The 22,278-nt window shown below is 39.9% G+C and overlaps 2 protein-coding genes across 3 annotated transcripts; both read left to right on the top strand.

The window, feature by feature from the left end:
* The first annotated feature begins 164 nt into the window (after positions 1 to 164).
* On the top strand, positions 165 to 10,538 carry sfi1 (SFI1 centrin binding protein). Of its 2 annotated transcripts, none has more exons than XR_010093920.1 (30): positions 165 to 710; positions 793 to 864; positions 965 to 1,075; positions 1,166 to 1,260; positions 1,385 to 1,502; positions 1,589 to 1,691; positions 3,165 to 3,321; positions 3,419 to 3,580; positions 3,696 to 3,766; positions 3,856 to 3,948; positions 4,041 to 4,138; positions 4,234 to 4,300; positions 4,406 to 4,536; positions 5,107 to 5,188; positions 5,262 to 5,440; positions 5,537 to 5,612; positions 5,915 to 6,010; positions 6,109 to 6,185; positions 6,294 to 6,396; positions 6,490 to 6,586; positions 6,912 to 7,072; positions 7,160 to 7,234; positions 7,700 to 7,774; positions 7,885 to 8,061; positions 8,137 to 8,327; positions 8,648 to 8,912; positions 9,005 to 9,089; positions 9,195 to 9,339; positions 9,430 to 9,516; positions 10,364 to 10,384. XR_010093920.1 is itself a non-coding variant. In XM_063473792.1 (30 exons), the coding sequence occupies exons 1-30, from the start codon at positions 547 to 549 to the stop codon at positions 10,535 to 10,537; spliced, it is 3,600 nt and encodes a 1,199-aa protein (XP_063329862.1). In that variant the 5' UTR covers positions 165 to 546; the 3' UTR covers position 10,538. The 2 variants fall into 2 exon arrangements, 1 of the variants encoding a protein (XP_063329862.1); XM_063473792.1 differs by having other exon boundaries at positions 9,417 to 9,516; positions 10,364 to 10,538.
* A 521-nt stretch (positions 10,539 to 11,059) lies between these two features.
* Positions 11,060 to 19,376, top strand: sxph (saxiphilin). The gene is made up of 17 exons (XM_063473793.1): positions 11,060 to 11,114; positions 11,377 to 11,540; positions 12,482 to 12,581; positions 13,054 to 13,230; positions 13,344 to 13,506; positions 13,581 to 13,645; positions 14,697 to 14,854; positions 14,954 to 15,140; positions 15,226 to 15,374; positions 15,464 to 15,554; positions 16,810 to 16,857; positions 16,950 to 17,132; positions 17,344 to 17,491; positions 18,015 to 18,097; positions 18,192 to 18,376; positions 18,688 to 18,874; positions 18,958 to 19,376. Exons 1-17 carry the CDS (start codon positions 11,060 to 11,062, stop codon positions 18,999 to 19,001), a joined length of 2,187 nt encoding a protein of 728 aa, XP_063329863.1. The 3' UTR covers positions 19,002 to 19,376.
* Positions 19,377 to 22,278: the final 2,902 nt, after the last annotated feature.

Here is a 22,278-nt window from a genome sequence, read left to right as displayed (position 1 = left end):
TACGGTAAAAGGCACTTGACAGGCATTATTAGAGACGGCCATATTTTGTCTCCGGATTCGCTCGATTTGTGATTCTCCACCGCCGGTCTCCTGGTGGTCCGTATGAAAATAAAGACCCCGTCCTCGCGGGCAGTCCACGACAGACATTTCGTGTCATCGTCGTTAAACTGAGGGGACCTTAAGTACGTTCTTCCTGTGTGAAGTAAACATTTCAGAATTTAAACTGTTGTAGAGGGAGGTGTATGAAAAACACCACCCCATATTGAGAAGTTTATTAAGCAGACCTTGACTCTTACAACTACCACAACCAGTTTAGTGTGGACCGGCAGCGGAGGTTGTTGCTGTTGACAACTGTGTATCGAAGACACCAAGTGGTCACGTGATAAGGAAAAACAAACGCGCGGCACTTTGTAAAGAGTTTTAACGTGAGGATAAATGAAGGTAATTTTGTCATGTAAGCTACGACAGCCTTCAAAGTGTAAAATGAGAATGCTTGTATATGAGAAGTGATGCGATTCGGTGCTCTGTATAATAGCGGCTTGAAAAATGCAAAGTAGCGGCGGAAACTCGGATCCAGTAAGACCCCGTTTAAACTATGTCAGATCTCGTGGTGAAGCAAAACAAGTGCGCAAAGTTCACATCAGAAAGGTCGCTTACAGAGTTGGATACAGCTGGAACAAAGGTGGAAGACTCAAGGAGCTGAGAATAAGGTGCTGAGACTATTCCTTGACCCATTGTTATCATGTTACTGTCTTCCTGAAAATTAAGTCTCCATTCTTTTAACTTCTGCAGGCACCTTGCAAGAAAGTTTCTGAAGATATGGATACAGAACACCTTTGGCCGAGTTCTTCCTCATGAAGCAAAGTAACGTGTTTCATTTATTTTGGAAATTGAAAGCATTTTCAAGTTTACCATCTGGTTGCCCTCGTTTTCCTACCTGCTCACTAATTCCAGTGTTTTCCAGGTCGCATTATAACAGAGTGGTACTAAGAAGAACCTTTGAAGGATGGAGAGATGAGTGGTGGTCATCCAGGAGGGAGTGGAGTCTGAACATGCGAGCAGACTGTCACTACAGGTCATTACAGTACATTATAGGACATTATGAAGGACTTTTATAGTCGTACAACCAAAGTCTGTTCATGTATTCATGCTGCTTTTATTTCAGGTATTACCTGTGCAACTGGACTCTCCACAGCTGGCGAATGTTTGTGTGTTTGCAGAGGGAAAAGAAGATGCAACAGCAAAAGGCTCAGTCATTTGGTGTGACTTTTACCATTCAAGCGTAATGTTGTTTTGGGGATTTTTTTATTTATTTATTTTTTTAATTTTTGTCAGATTTCATAATTCACTGACGTGTCATCACCCACTTTGTTTCTATCATCAGCTGACAAGCAGCGGATGCGTCTGGTGTTGGACAGATGGGAGGTTTTCACAGAGATGAGAAGACTGAAGAGCAGAATGCTGGAATCAGCTCTTGAGCAGTACAGGCTCTCAGCTATGCAGTGAGATTTTTGTGTTATCAAATGAAAACTTCTAGCATTGTGATTTTTACCATAATATTGGTTTTACCATTGTTTTTGTTTTGCAGCTCAGTGTGGAGCTTGTGGCAGACTAGATTACAGCACTGTCGAGACCTTCACATTTTGGAGGATCAAGCACAGAAACAGAGGGCGCTAACCTTAAAGAAAAGGGTAAGGGCGTGATCGAACACCCCTGTGAATCACATGTTAATATTATTATCAATAGTAATAATAAAAATAACAACAATAACTTTTTTTCAATACTGCAACTTTCAAAACAAAGTGACAAACTACAAAATGTTTAAGAAGAATTAAAAGTGAAACAACAAAGTGTAGGAACACTGACAGTAGAAGAAGTTCAAAGGCAGTAGATAAAGACAATTAAAATTATAAACATGTAAATTAAAAGCAATTATGAAAAATTAAAATAAATAAAAAATTATCACCAAGAAAAAATGATGAAGGACAACATTCACTTCAAAGCAGAGGCACAGTAAAAACTTGCTCATCAAAATATGTCTTTAAGAGAGATTTATGGTGATGATAGATGATAGTAAGCTCGGCAGTCTGATCTACTCCGTTAGGCTGTTCCAATCTGTCAAACTAAATAGATAAAGATGACCCAAGGAAATACAAAAAATAATAATAACAATAATAAAGTGATAATTTCATCTGTTGTTATTGAATTTTAAATTAACTGTGATTAATCACATTCTTTAGAAAGCTGAGTTCAATTTTAATAGCCACACCTCGGCCTGATTCAAGCCAGACCTGTTGAATCAAGAAATAATGGAAATGAAACCTGTCAGACGAAGTCAAGTAGATTCACGTCATACCACCATCTCTCTTTGGAAGGTTTGAGTCCCGTTACATCTGGCATAAAACTCACACAGTATGTCATAAAAGAAACATTACACCAGCAGTCAAACATGGTGGTGACTCTGTGATGGACCATGAATTCTGCTCTCTACCAGAAAATCCTGAATGAGAATGTCCAGCCATCAGTTCGTGCTCTGAAATTCAGACGCACTTGGGCTGTGCAGCAGAACAATGATCCAAAACACACCAGTGCGACTGAATTAAAATAATTCTGCAAAGAAGAGTTGGCCAAGATTCCTCCACAGGGATGTGAAAGACTCATTATCAGTTATATCAAACACCTGATTTTAGTTCTTGTTGTCAGGGGTGGCACAAACAGTCATTAGGTTTAGGGGGCAATTGCTTTTTCACACAGGGCCATGTAGGTTTGGATTATTTTTATCCTTGATAAATGAAATCATTACTTAAAACTGCATTTCATATGAACCTCAGTTATTTTTATCTAATATTAACATTTGATCTGAAACATTTAAGTGAGATAAATGTGCAAAAATAAAAAGAAATCAGGAATGGGGAAAAAGCTCAGTTATACTACAATCCTGTGAAAACTAACTCTTACTGAGTCTAAATCCTAAGCAGCATAAAATACGACTGAATTGAAATGCTTATCTAAGCTGAAGTGGTTGTCAACTTACATTATGCCCATGGACGACATGCTCCCGGGGTAAAATGTATAAAGAAAACCAAAGAGTAGTGAACCTTGAGGTACATTACTCCTGTGTGTTCTCTCTGGTGATGAGTCACCTGATATATTTTGTATTGAAGGCTTGGCTTCAGTGGAAAGAGATGCACACGGCTGCTTCTTGCCAGAAAGAGAAAGAATCCAGAGCTGCGTTTCATTTTATCTCCAGATTGAAAAGAAGAGCTTTGCATCAGTGGATAAGATATGTGTCGTATCGCCACACCAAGAAAGAAACACAAGGTCATTATAAAATACCCACGCAGCTTTCTTGAAGCATCATTATTTTGCTATCTCTTAACACATTTTTATTTTTTGTTCTTTTGTGTTTCGCCTTCAGCTTTGGCTCAGCGTGCCTGCTCTCGCCTCCTGGTGAGGAAGTGTTGGAGTAAATGGAGAAATGCCCTCAATCGCAAACACAGTGAAGAGACCCGTTTGCAAGCAGCAGCCAGTTTGGCCACGCAGAGCATCCAGTGCAGAGCACTGGTGTGTTGGAGAGCTTGTATCCTGATCCACCTGTAGAATGGATAAAACGTAGATAAACTAGTTTTTCTACCTGCTACTAAATCAGTTTTAAGTTATCAGCACTGTTGTTTGATTCTTGAGCTCTTCAGTAGATGTGGCGTTGTGCAGAGAAGAGACTGAAAGAAAGCATGCAGCAAATCAACACTACCAACATCATTTAATGGTAATAAATAAATAAAATAAAGGACCCACACATAAGCAAAGATCAGCATGATCAATTCATGTATTCATCTCAGCGCATTCTCATTGCAGCATGCTGGATTGCGAGGGTTGTCTCTTAATGTCGTGTTGAACAAAACATATCGACTGAACAACCATATGGCTATCCAACATTGTCAGCAAACGGTAACTGATGAACACACTGATGAACGCTGCAGACAGTCAGCGTTACTCTCATTGAAGATTTCAAAGCATCTGAAATGCTTTTTTTTTTGTAGATGACTCGTAAGTACTGGAAACTATGGCAGGATCGTGTGGAGGAAGCTGAAAACCGGAGTTTTAAACCCCTCATAGATATGGCCCTGAGTAACTACAGGTGCTCTTACATACACTTCCCAATACACAGGACTATATTCACAGTTCTTTGTTGTAATACCCGTGCTACAAATGGAATTTTGTTTCTCGTTGCAGCACTTCACTGCTTAGAAGACGTTTTCACCACTGGAGAGAGAAACTTGCTGAGCAGAGACACATGCAGGTATTTTCAAATACAACTCAAGACAGCAGAGATACAGATGCATTACTTTTACATTACAACACAATCAACTTGTTATGTTTTGGTTTTTTGTTTATTTTTTTACAGGAACTGGAGCGTCGTGCAGACATTTGGTTTGTAGACCGTATGCTACCTCGGTGTTTCCAGTCTTGGGTTGAGTTTACCCTCCACAGCAGAATGCTTCAACAGAGAAGACTCAAAGCTGAAGCTTATAATCGGTGAGTCATCACCTTTCTCCTCTTCAGTTATGCAACTCTTCCCATGAAAATAAAATAAGAATATACGTTTTTAAATTTGACTGCTTTCCCCTTTAAGGTTCTTTTTTTTTGTTTTTGGCTTCTCTGGGCCACTTTCAGTGTGGATGCTGTTTTTAGACCCTCTATTTTTAGATCACTGGTCCCATTCTGAGTGGTGGGATGCACGCATACAGATTCACCACAGTCTTTAAACAGAAAGCAGACATCATCTTCTGTGTCAAATTGACCCAAATTTCATATTGAGGATCATTTTTGCTCATGGGAGCTGGTCTCTGGCTGTAACTCAAAGACAAAAAGGTAGTTTTCTATGGAACTGCCTGTGGTATCCAAGCCCTGAGGCACCACGATCAGGAGTCATTTCCCAGATAGTCAGAGTATCAGATTGACTTTATTTAGGCATCTGAGGGAGAACATTCAGTTTGCACTATCTAGACTTTGGTTTGTACTGGTTTGTGTGTAGACTTTGTAGTTTTCAACCTTAGCGGGTGGATGAATATGTCCAAATGATCTGTCTGTCCACTGTGTTGTCAGGCGGCGCCAGTGCACCTGGGTGTTTTACACCTGGTGGGGGAAGTCGGAGAAGCTCAAGGAAGAGATGCTTTCTGAGCGGATGGTACGTCAACTGCAGATGAAAACTTTGTTGTGGTGCACCGCACTGGTGATAAATAACATTTACGTTTTTCCAGGCAGTTCTTCATGACGAGAGATGCCAGAAGCAGAGAGCCTGGACGCGATGGAGGCAGCGCACACAAGAGCGGATCAAAGAGGTGGAGAAACAGGAGGCTTCACGTAGTCTGTATTGTCGAACACTTCTACACAGGACGATGATGCAGTGGAAGGAAAACAGCACTGAGCTACGAGACAGGTGAAGCTCCAGAAGTTTTGGTGAAGTTGTTGAAGTATTTGGGCTTGAGCTAAATGTGCTGTCGGCTAATTGAATCGTTTATTTGTTTTACTTCAGGAGAAACAGAGAGCAGCAGGCCTGCCATCAGGGTGATTTGCGCTGCTTAAGATTGGCTGTAGAAAAATGGAAAAAGGTGATTATTTTACATTTTTGTTGAGTCTAGTCTGCACTCCATCTGTTACTTTCATCATTGTGCAGTAAGGAATCAGTGCCTATGGCTTCAGATTTGAAAAAGACTGAAAGAATTTGCTTTTTGATGTGGAAATGTGTATCTTATAAATTCTGCTCAGTGTCTCTGACAGCATGAGACTGCCTAAATGAGACCAAAGCTTTGGAGTGCCATTATGAAAGCTGATAGATTTTTCTTCCCTGCTTTGATTTTTATTATAATCATGTGTAATGTATCCCTTTTCTTTTTTTCTCTGTGTGTGTCAGTTTGTTCAGATCCAGAGAGCAAAGAAAAGCAGGCTGGAGGAGGTTCAGAGTTGGCATGAAGTTAAACTTCTAAAACACTCCTTTGTGGCCTGGAAGGTACACATCTTATATCAGTTAAAACCACATGATTTTATTTGTTTAGGGTCATGAAAACAATGTTGAAGTCTATGCATTGTGGCCTGCTGTATTCACAGAAACACCACCTGCAGATGTCTCAGATCTATGACCATGCAGAGGAGCTTCACAAGCAGCACACTCAGTGTTTTCTCAGGTAATAAAGACAAATACTGTGTTTCATTCTAAAATCAGAATTTCATTTCTTCTGTTTAGAAATCCTAGGTGTTTGTTAGGATCTTAAGTTTCAGTCACGTCTCTCCAGAGTGGCGCTTACTGAGTGGAGGGAAAATGCAGAGCAGCGGGCAGAGATCCGGCTCGCAGAGCAACAAGCACAGAATCACTTCGATCACTCCCTTCAGCTTAAGGTTACGAAGCGATCTGATGCATACATGTTCAAAATCATCAGGCGTCTTCATATTTTTAACACTGATTGCTTTCTTTTCACTAAATCTTTCAAGGTGTTTCATGCGTGGAGAGAAGCAACAATACTTGCGGTGTCAAAGCGCTTCCAGCAGGGGGAAGCACTAAGCAGGGCTCAGCAGTCTATAAATGAAGGTAATGTCATATGGTGCCGTTTTAACTCCTTTTAGTTATTTATTTTTCTTTAAACAAACTTAACTTTGCTCTTGTGATTGCCACCTACCTGTAACCCTTAAGAGCAGTGGTAAGTAAAGAATAATTTTGATATTCCAGCATGTCTTTCTTAGTCTTAGAGTTGTTTGGCTGTCATGGAAAGATACCGCCTGGACAAATGCAGCAGTTACCTTAGCAGTTGTCAAAGATTTTGTACCTGTTAAGTAAATGTTGCATCAGAACTGTGCTGTCTGGTTACCAGGTGTATCCAAATTGTTGTAAACTTTTTAATGATTTCTGTGTTTAGTGCGGTTGCTGCAATTTTTCAGACGATGGAGGAATCGGACCAGGGAGGCTCGGAGGGAGAGGATAATCATGGAAAAAGCCAGGAGACACCATAACTCCAAACTCCTTTCTAATGCTCTGAAAGCTTGGAAAGAGCATCACTACCAGCACCAGAAAAATAAGGTTCTAACTTCTTTTATCCCTTAATACATATACATCTATGCTGACATCAAGCTGTAATCTAACTTGTTTAAAACTGTGATTTTGTAGGTGATGAAACGACAGGGACTGTTACTGCTGAGATTAAAAATGTACCAGATGTACTTTGAGCAGTGGAAAACAAAGGTTTGTTGATTTTCCTTTTTTGTGGTCTGAACAGACTGATTGATCAAAAGAAGCGAATATCTACCATTTGCTTCTATTTTGCTTTTACTGCTAATCATTTCTGTTAGGAAAAGGAGTTATGGGAAAACAGCAAAGTCAGACTTTAAATCAATAGATTTGATTCATCAAATCAATATTTGGTGTGAACAGTCTTTACTTTTAAAATGGCATCAGTTCCCCTTACTTCATTTGCTCCCAGGTTTTTATGGCACTTTGAAGGTTTGTTTATTTTTGGCCATCTGAAGACCTTGCCACATTTCTTCCATGGATTTAGGCTGTCTCTGTGTCTTCTGACTGTGCGATTTTGAGATCTGTCTGTGTGTTTATTGTTGTCATGCTGCAAATGTGGCATTTCTAATGAATGAGTATTGACTGGGTTTGATTGAGAGCAGTTAAACAGGCTTTGGTTTTTCTTTCTGCTAACAGCTGCAGCACAGACAGCGAGAGGCGAAGCAAACGGAGAGAGCACTCTGGCACTGGTCCCTCACACTTCAGGCCAAGGTAAATAACCTGCCTCCACATTCTTTTCTCTCTACACCACCAAATGCATTGCAGAAATGGTGCTCACAGGATCTAACAAGCCCTCTTGATACTTTCTGGACCTGATGCAGGTGTTGTATGGGTGGAGGATTTGGGTCACAGAGCAGCGAAGAAAGCAAGAACATGCAGCCAGAGCTGCACTGGTCTACAGAGACCAGCTGCTGAGGGAGGGGGTGACATGCATCCTCACATATGCCGCTCACATGAATGATCTCACAACAAACCTAACACAACACAGTCAACTACAAGTAGGTTATTGTGCATTTCTTGTGATTTCTAGACCTAAGATTTCAGTGCCTCACCTCTCTGCTTGTGTCCTGCAGAGATCACAACACCTCCAGAGAGTTGTTAAACGTTGTGCTGCACGGTGGAGGCAGCGGGCACTGTGCAAACCCCGAAGAGCGCAAGAGACGAGAGGGCAGCCAGCAAAAAAGAGTGTGAGCTTCTGTCTGAGCAGTGTTTCATCGTCTGACTCAACAAAGCAGGAAGCTGCAGATGGATTGCATAGCAAGCTGTGAGTGTGTACTTCACTCTGACAGGCTGTGAAACTGTTCCACACATGCAGTTTGACTTTTTTTTGTAGGCTGCGTACCCAAACACCGCTTTTAGCCCCATAAAGGGAAGAGAAGTTATCAGTAAAAGAAACATTGTTTCATGTTTTTCGATGCTAAAATCCTTTTCCAATGCTGTATGTGGTAATACATGAAAATTAAAACAGAAGACAAGCATCTGAATATTGTTTGAACTATAATATGCTTACTTAAATTGAAGCATTGTGTTAAAACTCAGTGTAGGAATCACTGATTAAACCTTTTTCTTTTCTGTTTACTCAAGTACCCAGCCACAATCTGCCGTCACCAACATTAAAGCAGCTCCAAACTCATCTGAGTCCAGTCGCCCCACACAGAAAAACCATCCAGCGTCAAACTGCCGCCATGCTGATGAAGTGTTTGTTGCCTCTCCACATCAGTGCTGTGTCATGCCAACTGTGCCACCCTCTGAATCTCTAATGTCCAACATGGACTTTTTTCAGCACACCCAAAACCAAGAACCTCTTTTACCTCCTTCTGCTTTCATGACTACTGGGAGACAGAATAAAGTAAGATAAGATACACCTGTTTGACATATCAGCAACTATTTGTTGCTGTATTAAGTTACACAATTGGGGTTAAACCTTTTTTTTCTTTTAAGTTCAAATCAAGTCTTGGAGACGCTCCAGTTGAGCCTTTTCCTCAGTCTGTCGCTTCTTTAGATCCCCACTCATCTGCATATCCAGGTATAGACCCTGCTCTTTTTTCTAGAGTATGTTTTCAATATTTATAAAAAAACAAAACTTATTAAATCACCAAACCCAAAACAACTGTTTTGCTGCTTTTTCAAGAAACACATCTGAGTGCATCTGGTGGAGAAACTGAGGTTCCTGATGCTGAAAATGCAACAACTGATTCAACGTCAGCTCTGATGAGCGAGCTTCTCAGGATTCAACAGGACATGAACAGTTTCCAGCTGGACAGAAAGCAGCTCCGGTAGAAATCTGTTTTTCCATTCTTCTTTTCTTTGCAATATGTGATGTGAAAATAGCGCCGGTGTTTTATTCACTCAGGGCATGGCGAAAGCTGAAAGGGGTGTTACAGAGTTGGCTGCAGACCAGTGGAAAGGACGAAGTGATGGAAAAAAATGCTATCTGTCAAGAGTTGAAGGACGTAAGGACACAAGATACATTTGTCACCGTTTATGTTGAACATAAACTTACATTGTTTGCTATTACGCTATCTTGATTTAATCATCACAGCCCAAAATTTGGTGCCTTTCACATTTAGGTTCACATAAGTATTAAGCTTAGTACCCCAGTGACACAAGTGTAAAGACTAATTTTACACTTGCGTTCCCTAGCGAACGGTGGTTGCTAGGGAACCACCAAAAGTGCATATTCCTCAACTAGTTGAGCCAGGAACCACTCACCAACCTGTTTTGGAGTTTCCAAGCCGTCTCTAGGTCTGTGTGAGTGAAGCTTTAGAGATTATTAATGAAGTGAACTGCCTTTTGTTGAAAAAAACATTTTTGTTAGGTAATTCCTCGACCAGTTCTAAAGTAAGATATTTTAAATTCCTGACATTTCAGATATTATGCAATTATTGAATCTACAAAGTGTATAAGCACTTATAACAACAGATATCTTGCGCAACAAGTAAGCGTGATAAGGTAGGAAAACAGATTCAGATATGACATACACTACCTTTTCACATTTTTTAACTATCTGTTATAAATCTAAGGGTTCACATTACTTTTCTTATGGAAAGGAAGAAGGCACTTTGCAATGTGTGCATGTGCAGTCTTAATCATGATGCTAGTTACCTGAAGTAACTTCTGAAGTTTCTCTTCCTGATGGCTCAGATTTTTCATGCATTCTTCTGAAGCGTCATTTGAACTGTAAATCTCTGTCTGTGGAGGAAAAGAAACTGAGCTGAGAGGGTGGTGCATTCAATTAAATTATTAAATTATTGTTCATGGTACTGACTGTGTCACTCTTGGTGATTTTTGATTTGACAGTTGGAGGAGCTCATCGACAGGCTGTCCACTAAGCTGGAAAAACAGAAACCGGTGATGTTGCTGCACGCAGAGAGAATCCAACATTTGCAGACTGTCCTCCGGAGTTTAGGACTTCATGCTCCTCATCAAAAAACAGAAGAGTCAGAAACTCAAAACTCTGCATTTCCAACGTGACAGGAATAATGGAGAGCGTGACGCGCTCACCTGCTGATTGTTTGAACTGTTGTTTACTTGCCAGCATCACATTTTTTAAAAATAGTCTGATCTTAGAACTGAATCAGCATACGCATATTTAACTACTCTGTGGTTATATCTTTGCTGCCCTCAGCTGGTGGGGACCAATTTGAATGGTTCTTATTAATTATCGTGTAAAATGTCTTCGGCATTCCCAAAACATAAACGTCAAGTGCCTTAAAGGAACACTCAGCTCTATAGCTACACTGTAAATCCAGCAAAACGTTGGATAGGGGTCGTCCTTGTTGCAGATGGTGCAAAATATTTTCCATATGTGTGCAAAGAGTGACTTTACTGTTTTTGGAGGAGGTGCCCTTACGCAATAGGTCTGCTATTACCCTGTTTGTAGCAGTGTTTCTAGTACTTCGGAAAATCACTCTACTAAAATCACAGATTTTAGTCTAACAGAGGACAGCGGTCTGTTTGCAGAGTTATTATATCTTTGATCAAGAGCAGGTCAAAATGCAAGGATTTTATCCCATTTTACTCTTTTCCATCTTTGTGTGCTCTGTAAGTGGTAAGTGTTGTTACTGAACTAGATGATGATTATTATTGCTTCTTGAAATATTTTATGTTCTTCAGCCTCATATTGTTGAAGTGTTTCTGATTCCTGTTACCATCTGTTTGGAGCATTTGCTTTTCAGGACATTAATAAAACTGAGTTTAATAATATGAATATTGTAGAGTCTTTTGAATTTACTGAAAGTTGGAAGGACTGTATGCATTCTTATGGCTGTTATTTTTTTCTTTAACCATTTGAACTGCTCACTTCATGGCAGCTAAGAAGATGCGATGGTGCACAGTGTCAGATCCTGAACACAGGAAGTGTGCAGAACTAGCTAAAGCTCTGGCAGCAGTGGTGTCACCAGCCACTCTGGCAGCTTTTGCCAGACTTTCATGCATACGAGCATCTAGCACAAGCGACTGCATCAATAGGATCAAGGTGAGCAAGTCTACAATGCAATACACAATAAAAAGGCGTTTTAATCCAGCTTGGAGCAAATCATTTAAAGCTGCTTGCATATCAGTAACAAGGGCATTGTGCAAAGCTGTAGTAATGCTGATTCACCTTACCATGAAGATATGAAAAAGATGATTAGTGAGCAGCAGTATGGCTTCATGTTGAGAAAAAGCACAACAGATGTCATGTGTGCTTTGAGAGTGTTGATGGAAAAGTATGGAAAGATTGAAGGAGTTGCACTTGTCTTTATGGAGATAACATATGATAAGGCACCAAGAGATGAACTGCAATACTGCACGAGGGAGTGCCAGAGAACTATTTGTGGATGGTGGACAACATGTATGAGGACAGTGGTGAGATATGTGATTGGAGTGACTCCTGTGTTCATGGTGGGGCTGGGTTTGACTTTTAGCCCCCTGTTTGCACTGGTGATAAGGCAGGCACATGAAAATGAGGTAAATGAAAATTTACCAAATGCAAATGAAAGTCATGAGAAGCAAGACAGAATATGTGTGCAGGACTATAAGAGAGAGAGAAGTGTAATAGTGAAGTTGCAAGGAGAACTACACTAATGAAATTAAGCTGTAAAATAAATGGATTACAAAATGCAATAATTACATCCAGACTGTAGTGGAGTAAAATTAGAAAGCGCCATAACATGGAGGACACAATAAAGTGCAAGTACATTACCCAAAAGTTGATTCTGTTCATCTGGACGTAGCGTTTTCAGTGGGAGAAACGTTTCGTCACTCATCCAAGTGACTTTTTTAGTCTCAGCTGACTGCAGGTTTCCCCAACCTTATAAACAGTACATTGCACATCCCTTCTTTTTGGGAAAACCGTGTATTAGCATTGTATTAATTGAATTTGCTGAGATGTAAAATTAACTATTTAAAACTCTTTTTCTGAATTGTTTGTTTCAGGCTAATCGTGCTGACATTGTGACTTTAGATGCAGGAGAAATTTACTCGGCTGTCAAGCAGTTTGACCTTGTAGCCATTGCTAAGGAGATCTACAGTGATGGTAGGTTTAAGCTCACTTTTCTGAGATGTATCTTCAGCACTGATCTAAAAAGGGGGTTATTGAAAAATATGTTTCTCGAACTTAACCCCATTCAGAATGAGCTTGGAGCTTAGAATGAGCATAACCATGCAAAATATAATCATATAATAATTTTCTAGCATAGTTTATATATTTAACACGTCCCAAATTGCCAGTTAAATATGAAATTATGTTTACTGAGGAGTTGAGATCTTGGTAATGCTAAAGGAGCCGCATCTTGCGATTTCAGTTTTAGATTGTGACACCTGGAGTGGACATTTTGAACTTCAAAAGAAAAAATAACAAGAAAAAAAAGTTAAAAAAGCACCCAGTCTTGACTCTTAAAAAAAGGAATCTTTTTGTATAGCTTCAGTAAGTTAGGTGGAAAAAAATTTAGATTTGGTTGATATTGATATGAAAAGACCCACATGTCTGTTTATATATTTATCTACAGGAGGCTGTACTCTGTCTGTGGCTGTGGTGAGAAACAGCAGCTTGGACATACGATCCCTGCAGGGCCACAGGAGCTGCCACAGCGGAGTTCGATGGACAGCTGGATGGAGTCTCCCACTCGGCTTCCTGCTGTCCCGAAACTACCTGAGCTGGGCAAAGGAGCATCCGCTTAGTCAGGGTAATTGGACTGTAATCAACTGTCAGTGCAGCTGCTTTTTATAAATGTGTTTTCATTTCTGATCTGGGTTTTCAGTCCCCCACCCTGACTTGTTTTTTCTCCTCCTCTGGCAGATGTCAGCACTTTTTTCAGTGCCAGCTGTATTCCTGGTGCTGGTGCCATGGCACTTCCTCTGTGCACACTGTGCCAGGGCCAGAAGTCTTACATACGCCAGAAGAATTACCACTGCGAAACATCCCACAGTGAGCCCTTCTACAACAACCAGGGAGCTCTCAGGTCAGGCTTTACAAAAGGTCAACCAGTTAAAACATCAGGAAACTATTTTTATTTCCTGTTTTGCTCTGTTACAGATGTCTCAGGAGGGGGATAGGGGATGTTGCATTTGTGGACCATTTAGCACTTGAAACTATTGAAGGTAAGCATTTTTTTATATATATATTGTATTGAAATAAAAATATAAATGGGGATATCCCAAAACCAGCAAAATGTTTTGAAAATGGCATTTACATAAAGGGGTCTATTAATATCATATTTATAAAAAATGCTAAGTTCCTAAAATCATGGCAAACTGACTTTTGGTTGTTATTAAACAATAAAACTAAAGATGACATTAGAGTTTGACTGATCAGAGTCTTTCTGATGACAGTGGGTGATATAGTTGTTCAGTGCTAACCACAATAGCACCTCACATCCTGTGTGTGTTTCCTCTGGTACCCCGGCTTCCTTCGATGGTCCATATTCATGCTATGGTAACTAATGGATGTGAGATAGATAACGTGCTTAAAAGAAAAGTGCTAAGCTGCGCACAACCTTGGGACTGAGCCACTTATCAAATTTTTGTTTTGTTTTTCATGATCAAACTTCTCTATTACTTTGTATTGCTGCTATGTTTCAGCCATAAATAAACTTTCCTGATCTTTGTGCTACAAACTGCTTTCACCATAAACTGAGAGGGGTTTGTTCCTTTATTTTACACAGAGTCATCAGGACTAGCATGTTTTAAAAGATAATGATTGCACAGAAAACCAAAATATAGAATATAATATGTTGTTCATCAAAATATCCTTCAATTTATTTTCTTAACTGCTTATTATTCAGGGTCGCTGAAAGGCTGGAGCCTAATCCAGCTGTCACTGAGCAAGTTTTGGGGATGCTCTGATCTAGCCAACACAATCTGGTCCTCTTAAAGCTCACTCAAATCCTTATGCTTGCCCAGTTTTCCTACTTCTAATCCATCAACTTTCAGGACAAAATGTTCTCTTGGCACCTAAATATATCCCACATATTAATAGGTGCCAAGATAAAGAAACAGTCAGCGTTATTCACTTCACCTGCAGGGGGTATAATGTTATGCCTGATCGCTGTAAATATCCTGTTTAAATCAGTTCAACCACCAAACTGCAGAACGTTGCACTGACCCTTAAGACTTGTTTACCTTTCAGTTTTTTATTTGTCTCTTTTGTCAGAGAGTGAGCATGACGAGTTCAGGTTACTGTGTACTGATGGCACACAAGCTCCCCTCAGCCAGTACAGAAGCTGTAATCTGGGTCGTGGTCCAGGAGGGGGCATGGTCACCAGAGTCAATTTTCGCAAGGTTGTTCGCAAATTTCTAGCAACTGTGCAGGTAAATAGTTTGTTCAATTTCCATCTCTGTGCCTAAGGGTCATAGCTGTCACTGTACCCACTAACTGATTGTTCAAGCATTTTTTGATTAATTTGTTAGACGCTGTTTGGTCGGCAAGGAAGAGAGAGGCAGCGCTTCCAACTCTTCAGCTCCTTATCTTTTGGAGAAAACGATCTTCTCTTCAGAGATTTGACTGAGAAACTCGTTGTCCTGCAAGACGACATAGATGTCAGTCAGGTGCTGGGGCTGGATTATGTGGCGCTGCTCAAAGGACTTGGGCATGAAGGTGCTTGTTCTTGTATATGTACAGTTGTACATTTTTAAACTCAGAACGCACAGACTTGGGTTTTAAGGCGTCTTTGTGTTTGCAGGAAGCTCACTGGAGGACAGTGTCATTAGATGGTGCTGCATCAGCTACGCAGAGCAGAAGAAGTGTGAGCAGTGGGCGCTCAGTATAAAGTCTGACCCACTGGTGTGCGTCAGAGCCGTCTCAATGCGTGACTGTATTGAGAAAATTAAGGTAAGCCATCTAGATTGCAGATTATTGAGATGTTTATCAAACTCTCTAGGACACTATACAAGCTAAAATGACGTGTGCCTTTACCACAGAGGGATGAGGTGGACGCTGTCTCGCTGGATGCAACGCATTCGTTCATCGCAGGGAAGTGTGGTCTTGTCCCCGTTGTGACGGAATATTATGGTAGGACTGTTGCAGAATATAATAATGTAATGTAATGTAATTATGAAGGGTGTCTTAAGCCGCAGTCACAAAGTCCTAGACACTGGTCAGTGACCCACTGGCAACCCAAAGTCCCTGCAGCTTCCAAGGACTGAAATGGAAATTTTTCTTGTGCTAAGTGGTTACCGGGGGTCTCTAGGCCTGTGTGGAATGGGTGGATTTGCGAGAGCATTTTACCAGAGATGAGCTCAGCCCAACTTTTACAGTTTGTGAAAAAGTATTTGTCCCCTTTGTGATTTTCTTAGTTTTTTGCATATTTGCCACACTTACATTTTCCCATGATCAAACAAATGTTAATATTAGATAAAGATAACTTAAGTAAATACAAGGGAAAGAATCCAGAACAACATTTAAAGAACTGCAGACCTCACTTGCATTTGTTAAAGTAAATGTTCATGATTCAACAATAAGAAAGAGACGGGGCAAAAATGGAATCCATGGGAGAGCCAAGGTGAAACCCACTGTTGACCAAAGAAAACAAAAAGGCTTGACTCATTTTTGCAAGTAAAAATATATTGATGATTCTCAAGACTTCTGGAAAGACTTTTGAGAAAATATTCTTTTAACTGACGAGGGAAAAGTTGACCTTTTAAGAAAGTTTGAGAAGTCCAGTTACATCTGGTATAAAACTAACAGGTTTACATAAAAAGAACATAATACCCACAATGTGATGGTCTGGGGCCGCTTTGCTGCTTCCGGACTTGGATGACTTACCATAATTGATGGAACCATGAATTCTGTTCTGTACCAGAACATCCCGAAGGGGAATGTCCGACTATCAGTTCATGCCCTGAAGCTCAAGCAAACACACTAGGACCTCTGAATGGCTCAGAGTAACAGAAATGAAGGTTTACTTTGCCCTAACCAAAGTCTGGATACTTTGGCATGGCCTCAAACATGACGTTTATGCTCAAACATCCTCTAATGTAGCTGAATTAAAACAATTCTGCAAAGAAGTATGGGCCAGAAAGTCCCCCACAGTGAGGTGAAAGACTCATTGCCAGTTATCGCAGATGCCTGATTGCAGTTCTTGCTGCCAAGGGTGGCGCAAACAGTTAATAGGTTTAGGCAATTACTTTTTCACACAGGGCCAGTAGGATTGCATAGCATTTATCCCTTGTAAAAAACAGAACAAAACAAAACAAAAAGTCTCATCAGATTAATCAATAAAGCACATGCTTTTCTGTGTCACTCTTGTGTTGTTGGAATTTCACAGGAAAAAATTGTGTGCCTGCTGAAGGATCCGCTCACTTGGAGACAGATGGTGAGATGAAGACAAAACAAGACAAACAGCTGCATAATCAGTTTACAGTGATCTTATTTCTACATAGAAACCACGTCTGCTCCTCTGTTCAGTCTTTCCCTCAGTTGTGGGTTTAGCAGTCGCAAAGCGCTCCAGCAGGAACGTATTCATCGGGAATCTCGGAGGCCGTCGCTCCTGCCACAGCAACACCTACAGCCCTGCAGGCTGGCTCCTGCCATACAGACACAGCTTAAGCCTGGCGAACAACAGCAGCTCCCCCTGTGATCCTGACAAAGGTAGTGTTTTCAGAAAAATTCATGGGAAATCCTGATTTACTAAACTTATTCACCACTAATCAGTGTTCATTCAAGTCCACTTCTTAGAAATATCTTGTTCATGTTTTCTGGACCTTTGCACTCCACACTGCTGGATCCTTGTCCTTTTAAATTAATCCAACGCTGCTCCGAGCTTCATGTGACTGCAGTCTGCCACTTTGTGTTTTCCTAGTGTACAATGAGGTGTTTTGGAAAAGCTGTCTTCCTGGATCTGAGGGGAATCTTTGCAAGGTATGCATTGGAGGCACAGGGGAGACTGCAACCAAACGCTGCACTGAAAATCACAATGAGCGTTACTATGGAAATATGGGAGCTTTAAGGTATGTGTAGTAAAGTGTTAAGTCATGTTGTAAAGTCTATGTCCTGCGTCAAATATTAATAAATCTAGTCTTTCTAAGTTCTATTGTCCTCTTTTTGAAGTATCCTCCGTCATCATAATGCACTTAAATCTGAATAAACTAATTTCATTCGTCTCTATGGGTCATCTGTAGACACATACTAAAGTTAACAGGGATTTTTTTTTAAAAACAAAGCATTTTGGAAATCAAGTGGTTTAAATGGGTTTTATTGTCATTCTTCCATCCAAAAATATTATAACATAATTTCCACATGACCATGGCGCAACACTAGAAAACATAACATCAGTGTGAGACAAGTGAAGAATATAAAGTCCATCTAAAAATTTTGACTTACTGATGTAAGTCAAAATTTTTAGATGGCAATTTTTTTCTCTTTTTGAAATTAGCTTCCCTATTTAGCAAAGGTGATAAAAGAAATTAGTGGTGGAAACAGAGTTAAATCATTTTACTAAACTGACCCTTCAACCCGTTACTCATTGCTCAGGTGCTTAGTTGGAGATCGCAGTGGGAAAAGCTACGGTGACGTGGCCTTTCTTGAGCAACACAGCCTTCACACAAACATCCTCGGTGAGATATTCAAAATCAAACCGGTGATGCGATCACTCACACTAACAGACTCTAACTTCACATGACAAATGTCTATATCTTGTACATCCTGCAGGTCTGAACACCACTGGCTGGGCAGAGGGGTGGTCATCGTCAGACTTTGAGTTGCTGTGTGCTGACGGTCGCCGGGCCTCATTGTCAGACTGGGAGACTTGTAATCTGGGAGTCATCCCACCAAACACCGTCATGACACGGCCCGTGCTCACAGCACGAGTGTACGACTTCCTTATGAAGTCACAGGTCTGTTTCGTTTTTTTTTAAACAATCTGTTTTTAAAATCTCCCCAGCAGCAAACTACTGCCAGTACATTACTTTACTACTCAGTGTATTTTATAATCATTTGCTTTGACTTACCTCAGCTCTATTTCTTTATTGTAGAAGTTTTGCAGAATGCTTTTTATCTTCCTGCTTTTATATTTCCTCAGTGAAGCGCTATGTTTTAATGGCATAGCATCATTTTTGCACCAATATGCAGCCCAAAGTTGAGTCGAGGACACAGGTGGATAATTATACTTCTAAATTTATTTATTACTTGTTTTTTGACCATATAGGAAGCTCTGGCAGTCAACTCAAACACAGAGTTCAGGCTCTTTGAGTCTCATCAGTATGGAGAAAGTGATTTGCTGTTTAAAGATGCAACGCAGTGCTTTGCCCACACGAGTCACATGGACTACCGCTCCATCCTCGGAGAGGACTTCTACACCCACGCAGACACGGTCTTCAACTGCACGCACTCTGGTACGACAGCAGCCCGACAGAGTGGCCGATTGTTGCACAATTAAACTGTCACTAATGGGTCTGTTTGCTTTCCTTTCCAACAGATATATTGGAGTTTTGCAATCAAGATGTGTGCAGCATATTTTAATGGACCCACCAACAAGAACAACGCAACCTCCGTGCTTCAGTTTTTCCACTCTTCATCCACATACTTGTTATGTCTGCAAACCATCACTTTTTATCATCATGTTAACAAAAAATGCCATCTGAACTAAAAATGATGAGTGATGTGTAATCTTTGTGTTTTTCAAAGACACAAAAACTGCATTTAAGCATGACAGTAAATGCGAGAATTCATTGTCATATTGATTTTATCTTATGACATCCTCTCAGCAAAATGTCACACATAGAACCTGTTATAATGCCCAGCACTGCAGTTATCTCTGTACTACATATATTGTGCTGTAATTAGCTGTATGTTGTACTATAATTACCTCTTTTTTCAGATTTATTTTAACACTGCTGATTTGGGGGGGGGGGGGGGGAAGAGGCAGAACTTCTTTGTTGTGTGCCTTTAACTTAACTTAGTTTGTTATGTTAAGAATGAATAAGTTTCTGCTTTTCTTCTGTCATTGTGGTAAGCAAAGAAAGTCTAAAGAGCCACTCCATGAGGCTGCACCGATGACAAAATGACATTGTAGTTTGTTTAAATGTGTATCATTTGTATGCTTTCACCTTTAAAGCTGGTAAAATGATTTGTTTAGTATAAATTGTAATTTTGCAGACAGGTGAGAAATTAAAGGTGAACCATGCATGTAGAGACCATCCGTTCCCCTTTTTGCATCGCACAAAGACAAACCAAAGGGTGGAACCAAAGATCTCAAATTGGGACTCATCAGACCAAAGCACAGATTTCCACTGGTCCATTCCTTGTGTTTCTTGTCCCAGGCAAATCTTTTCTGCTTGTTGCTTTTCCTTAGTAGTGGTTTCTTAGCAGCTATTTGACCATAAAGGCCTGATTTGTCTCATCTGAACAGTTGATATAGAGGTGTGTCTACTACTGGAACTCTGTGTGTCATTTATCTGGGTAGTAATCTGAGGTGCTGTTAACATGTGATTTCTGACGCTGGTGACTCGGCTGAATTTATCCCCAGCAGCAGAGGTGAGTGGAGGAGTAGAGGGGAGTCTGTTACAATGTAACCACATCATTTGGTTTCACAAAGTGGCAAACATTATTCATTACATATTTAGTGGCGATTGTGATCAAATCCATTGTGGATATAGCCTTTGGTGATAACGGTTTGTAAAATCGAGCCACCAGATGTCAGTAGATTGCAGTCAATTGAATTCTGTTTTCTTCCTCCTAATTCAAGTGTCTAATCCTAACTATGGTGACTACTGTAGAGCAAACATGTTTTAGTCTTAAAACAAAACTAAAACTAGTTTTAGTTTTGAAATATTCATTTTATTGTATTATTGTTTTTTGTTTTTATCCTAATTCTTTCCTCTTCGTTGTCTTCGTAAAGCACATTGAATTGCTTTTGTATGAAAGGTGTTATATAAATAACTAAATGACATTCCCTGACTTTGAATTTAGTCAAATAAGAGAGATCAAAAACATTAGTAAACAGAATACGAGGCCATGTATCAAACAAAGGTATAATCATTATTATTATTCCACCTTTGCTGCTGGTGATGTGACCAGTCAAAATATCTGTGGTACAAAGTACAAACCACACAACAAACTATTAACAGGAAGTGTTGCCGTGCTGCCAAACATGCACACCTACTCTGTAGCGTGTGTGCTGTGGTCTGAGAGTTATTTGCTACAGTCAGAGGGACCTGCAGCAGCTTAAGAAGCACATAGCTAATGATCCAGTGAGGAAGCTGGTGTACCTGGAGAGAACCCATGCAAACTTCACACAAGGCCCCGGCCAGATGGTGGAATTGAACCCAGGACCTTTAGCCGTGAGGCAACAGTGCTAATTACTGTTTGAAAAAGCAAAGATTTAATCTTCATATTCTTAAAAAATCAAAACAGCTTTTTCACCACAAAAGCTGTGCAAGGAAAAGCAGAGAAAACACAGCAATCACAGTATGCTACCAGATTAATTTTGATGGTGTTATACATTAAAGATCAAAAATAAGGTGCGTACTGTAGAACAAATTACAAAACAAATTTAAAATGGAACTTTTAATCAGAAATGTAGAATAGAAAAACATTTCAGATAAAAGTTAAAAGAAGAGAATATCAGCTGTCAGTCAAAAATAATATATTTTACTGCTGCAAGGTATTAGGAGTTTATTAAAACAGTGAAAAACAAGTCCAAAATACAACTCAAGCAAAAACACCACAATCTATGCACAGCTGTAAAAAAAATTTAATTGGTACAACAATCCCATGTGTATAGAGATACATGAGTTATATGTTTATCTGTTGCTCTCGTTGACATTAAACTGCACAGCATTTATAAGTAAATTACCTAGAGGCAAATTAATATATCCTCCCAGAGACTTCAGCCATATACCAGTGCACATGAAAAAGAAAATACACCCTCTTTAAGTTATTAGTTTTTACATATCAGGAAATAATGAAAACAAATCACCTTAATCTTACTAGATTACTTGTAGAACCTCAGATAAACAAACACACATGACACAATATTACATAGTTACCTTGTATGGTTAACAAATACTTGAAAAACAAAAGCTGACATCAGAAAAAGTGTGTGAAAAACAAAGTAGATCCTTGCTGTTTTCGTGGCATTTAAGAGGGTAAGTAGCACCCAGGAGCTGCTAATCAGATCCACTTAATTAATTGATCATCAAAGTATAAAGATCACGGTTTCAGCAGTTTGCTGGTCTGGAGCATTCAGGTGTGTGTCAGTACAAAGGAAAGATATCAGCAATGATCTTAGAGAAGCAACTGTTACTAAAAGGTCATTTTCAAACAATTCCAAGTCCATCATTCTACAGTGAGAAAGATTATTCACAAGTGCAAAACATACCATGCCACGTTCCCTGAGTGGATGTCTCAACAAACTGACATCAAGCTCAAACCGTACAGTGCTCATAGAATCTGCAAAAGCCCAAGAGTTACATCTTGGTCTCTACTGGCCTCAGTTATCATGTTAAATGTTAAATTTCATGATAGTACAATTAGAAAAGACTGAGACTGAGAAAGAGAAAGCCTCTTCACTCTAAAAAGAACATGGCAGCAATGTTTGGGTTTGCAAAGCTGCATTTGGACCAATCACAAGATCAACAACTAAAGCTTGCATGAACTCAGACCATACAAAATTACTGACAAAGAAAAGAAACAAGTTGGTAGCAATGGCCAAGTCAAAGTGCAAAACTCAACCTGACTGAAATGCTGTGGTGGGACCTCAAAGAGCTGCGCATAAACAAACAGAAAAAACTTCAAT

The sequence above is a fragment of the Pelmatolapia mariae genome, linkage group LG5 (genome assembly GCF_036321145.2).
Source record: "Pelmatolapia mariae isolate MD_Pm_ZW linkage group LG5, Pm_UMD_F_2, whole genome shotgun sequence".
Lineage (NCBI taxonomy): Eukaryota > Metazoa > Chordata > Actinopteri > Cichliformes > Cichlidae > Pelmatolapia > Pelmatolapia mariae.
The sequence above is the reverse complement of the archived record's forward strand: the minus strand, read 5'-3'. Positions and strand labels throughout refer to the sequence as shown.

Coding starts and splice junctions, on each gene's coding strand:
- sfi1 (XM_063473792.1), top strand. CDS start 547: ATGCAAAGTAGCGGCGGAAACTCGGATCCAGTAAGACCCCGTTTAAAC. Junction 6,186..6,293: donor CACACTCAGTGTTTTCTCAG/GTAATAAAGACA, acceptor ACGTCTCTCCAG/AGTGGCGCTTACTGAGTGGA. Junction 9,090..9,194: donor CCACTCATCTGCATATCCAG/GTATAGACCCTG, acceptor TGCTTTTTCAAG/AAACACATCTGAGTGCATCT.
- sxph (XM_063473793.1), top strand. CDS start 11,060: ATGCAAGGATTTTATCCCATTTTACTCTTTTCCATCTTTGTGTGCTCT. Junction 11,541..12,481: donor ACTGCATCAATAGGATCAAG/GTGAGCAAGTCT, acceptor TGTTTGTTTCAG/GCTAATCGTGCTGACATTGT. Junction 17,133..17,343: donor CCCCTGTGATCCTGACAAAG/GTAGTGTTTTCA, acceptor GTGTTTTCCTAG/TGTACAATGAGGTGTTTTGG.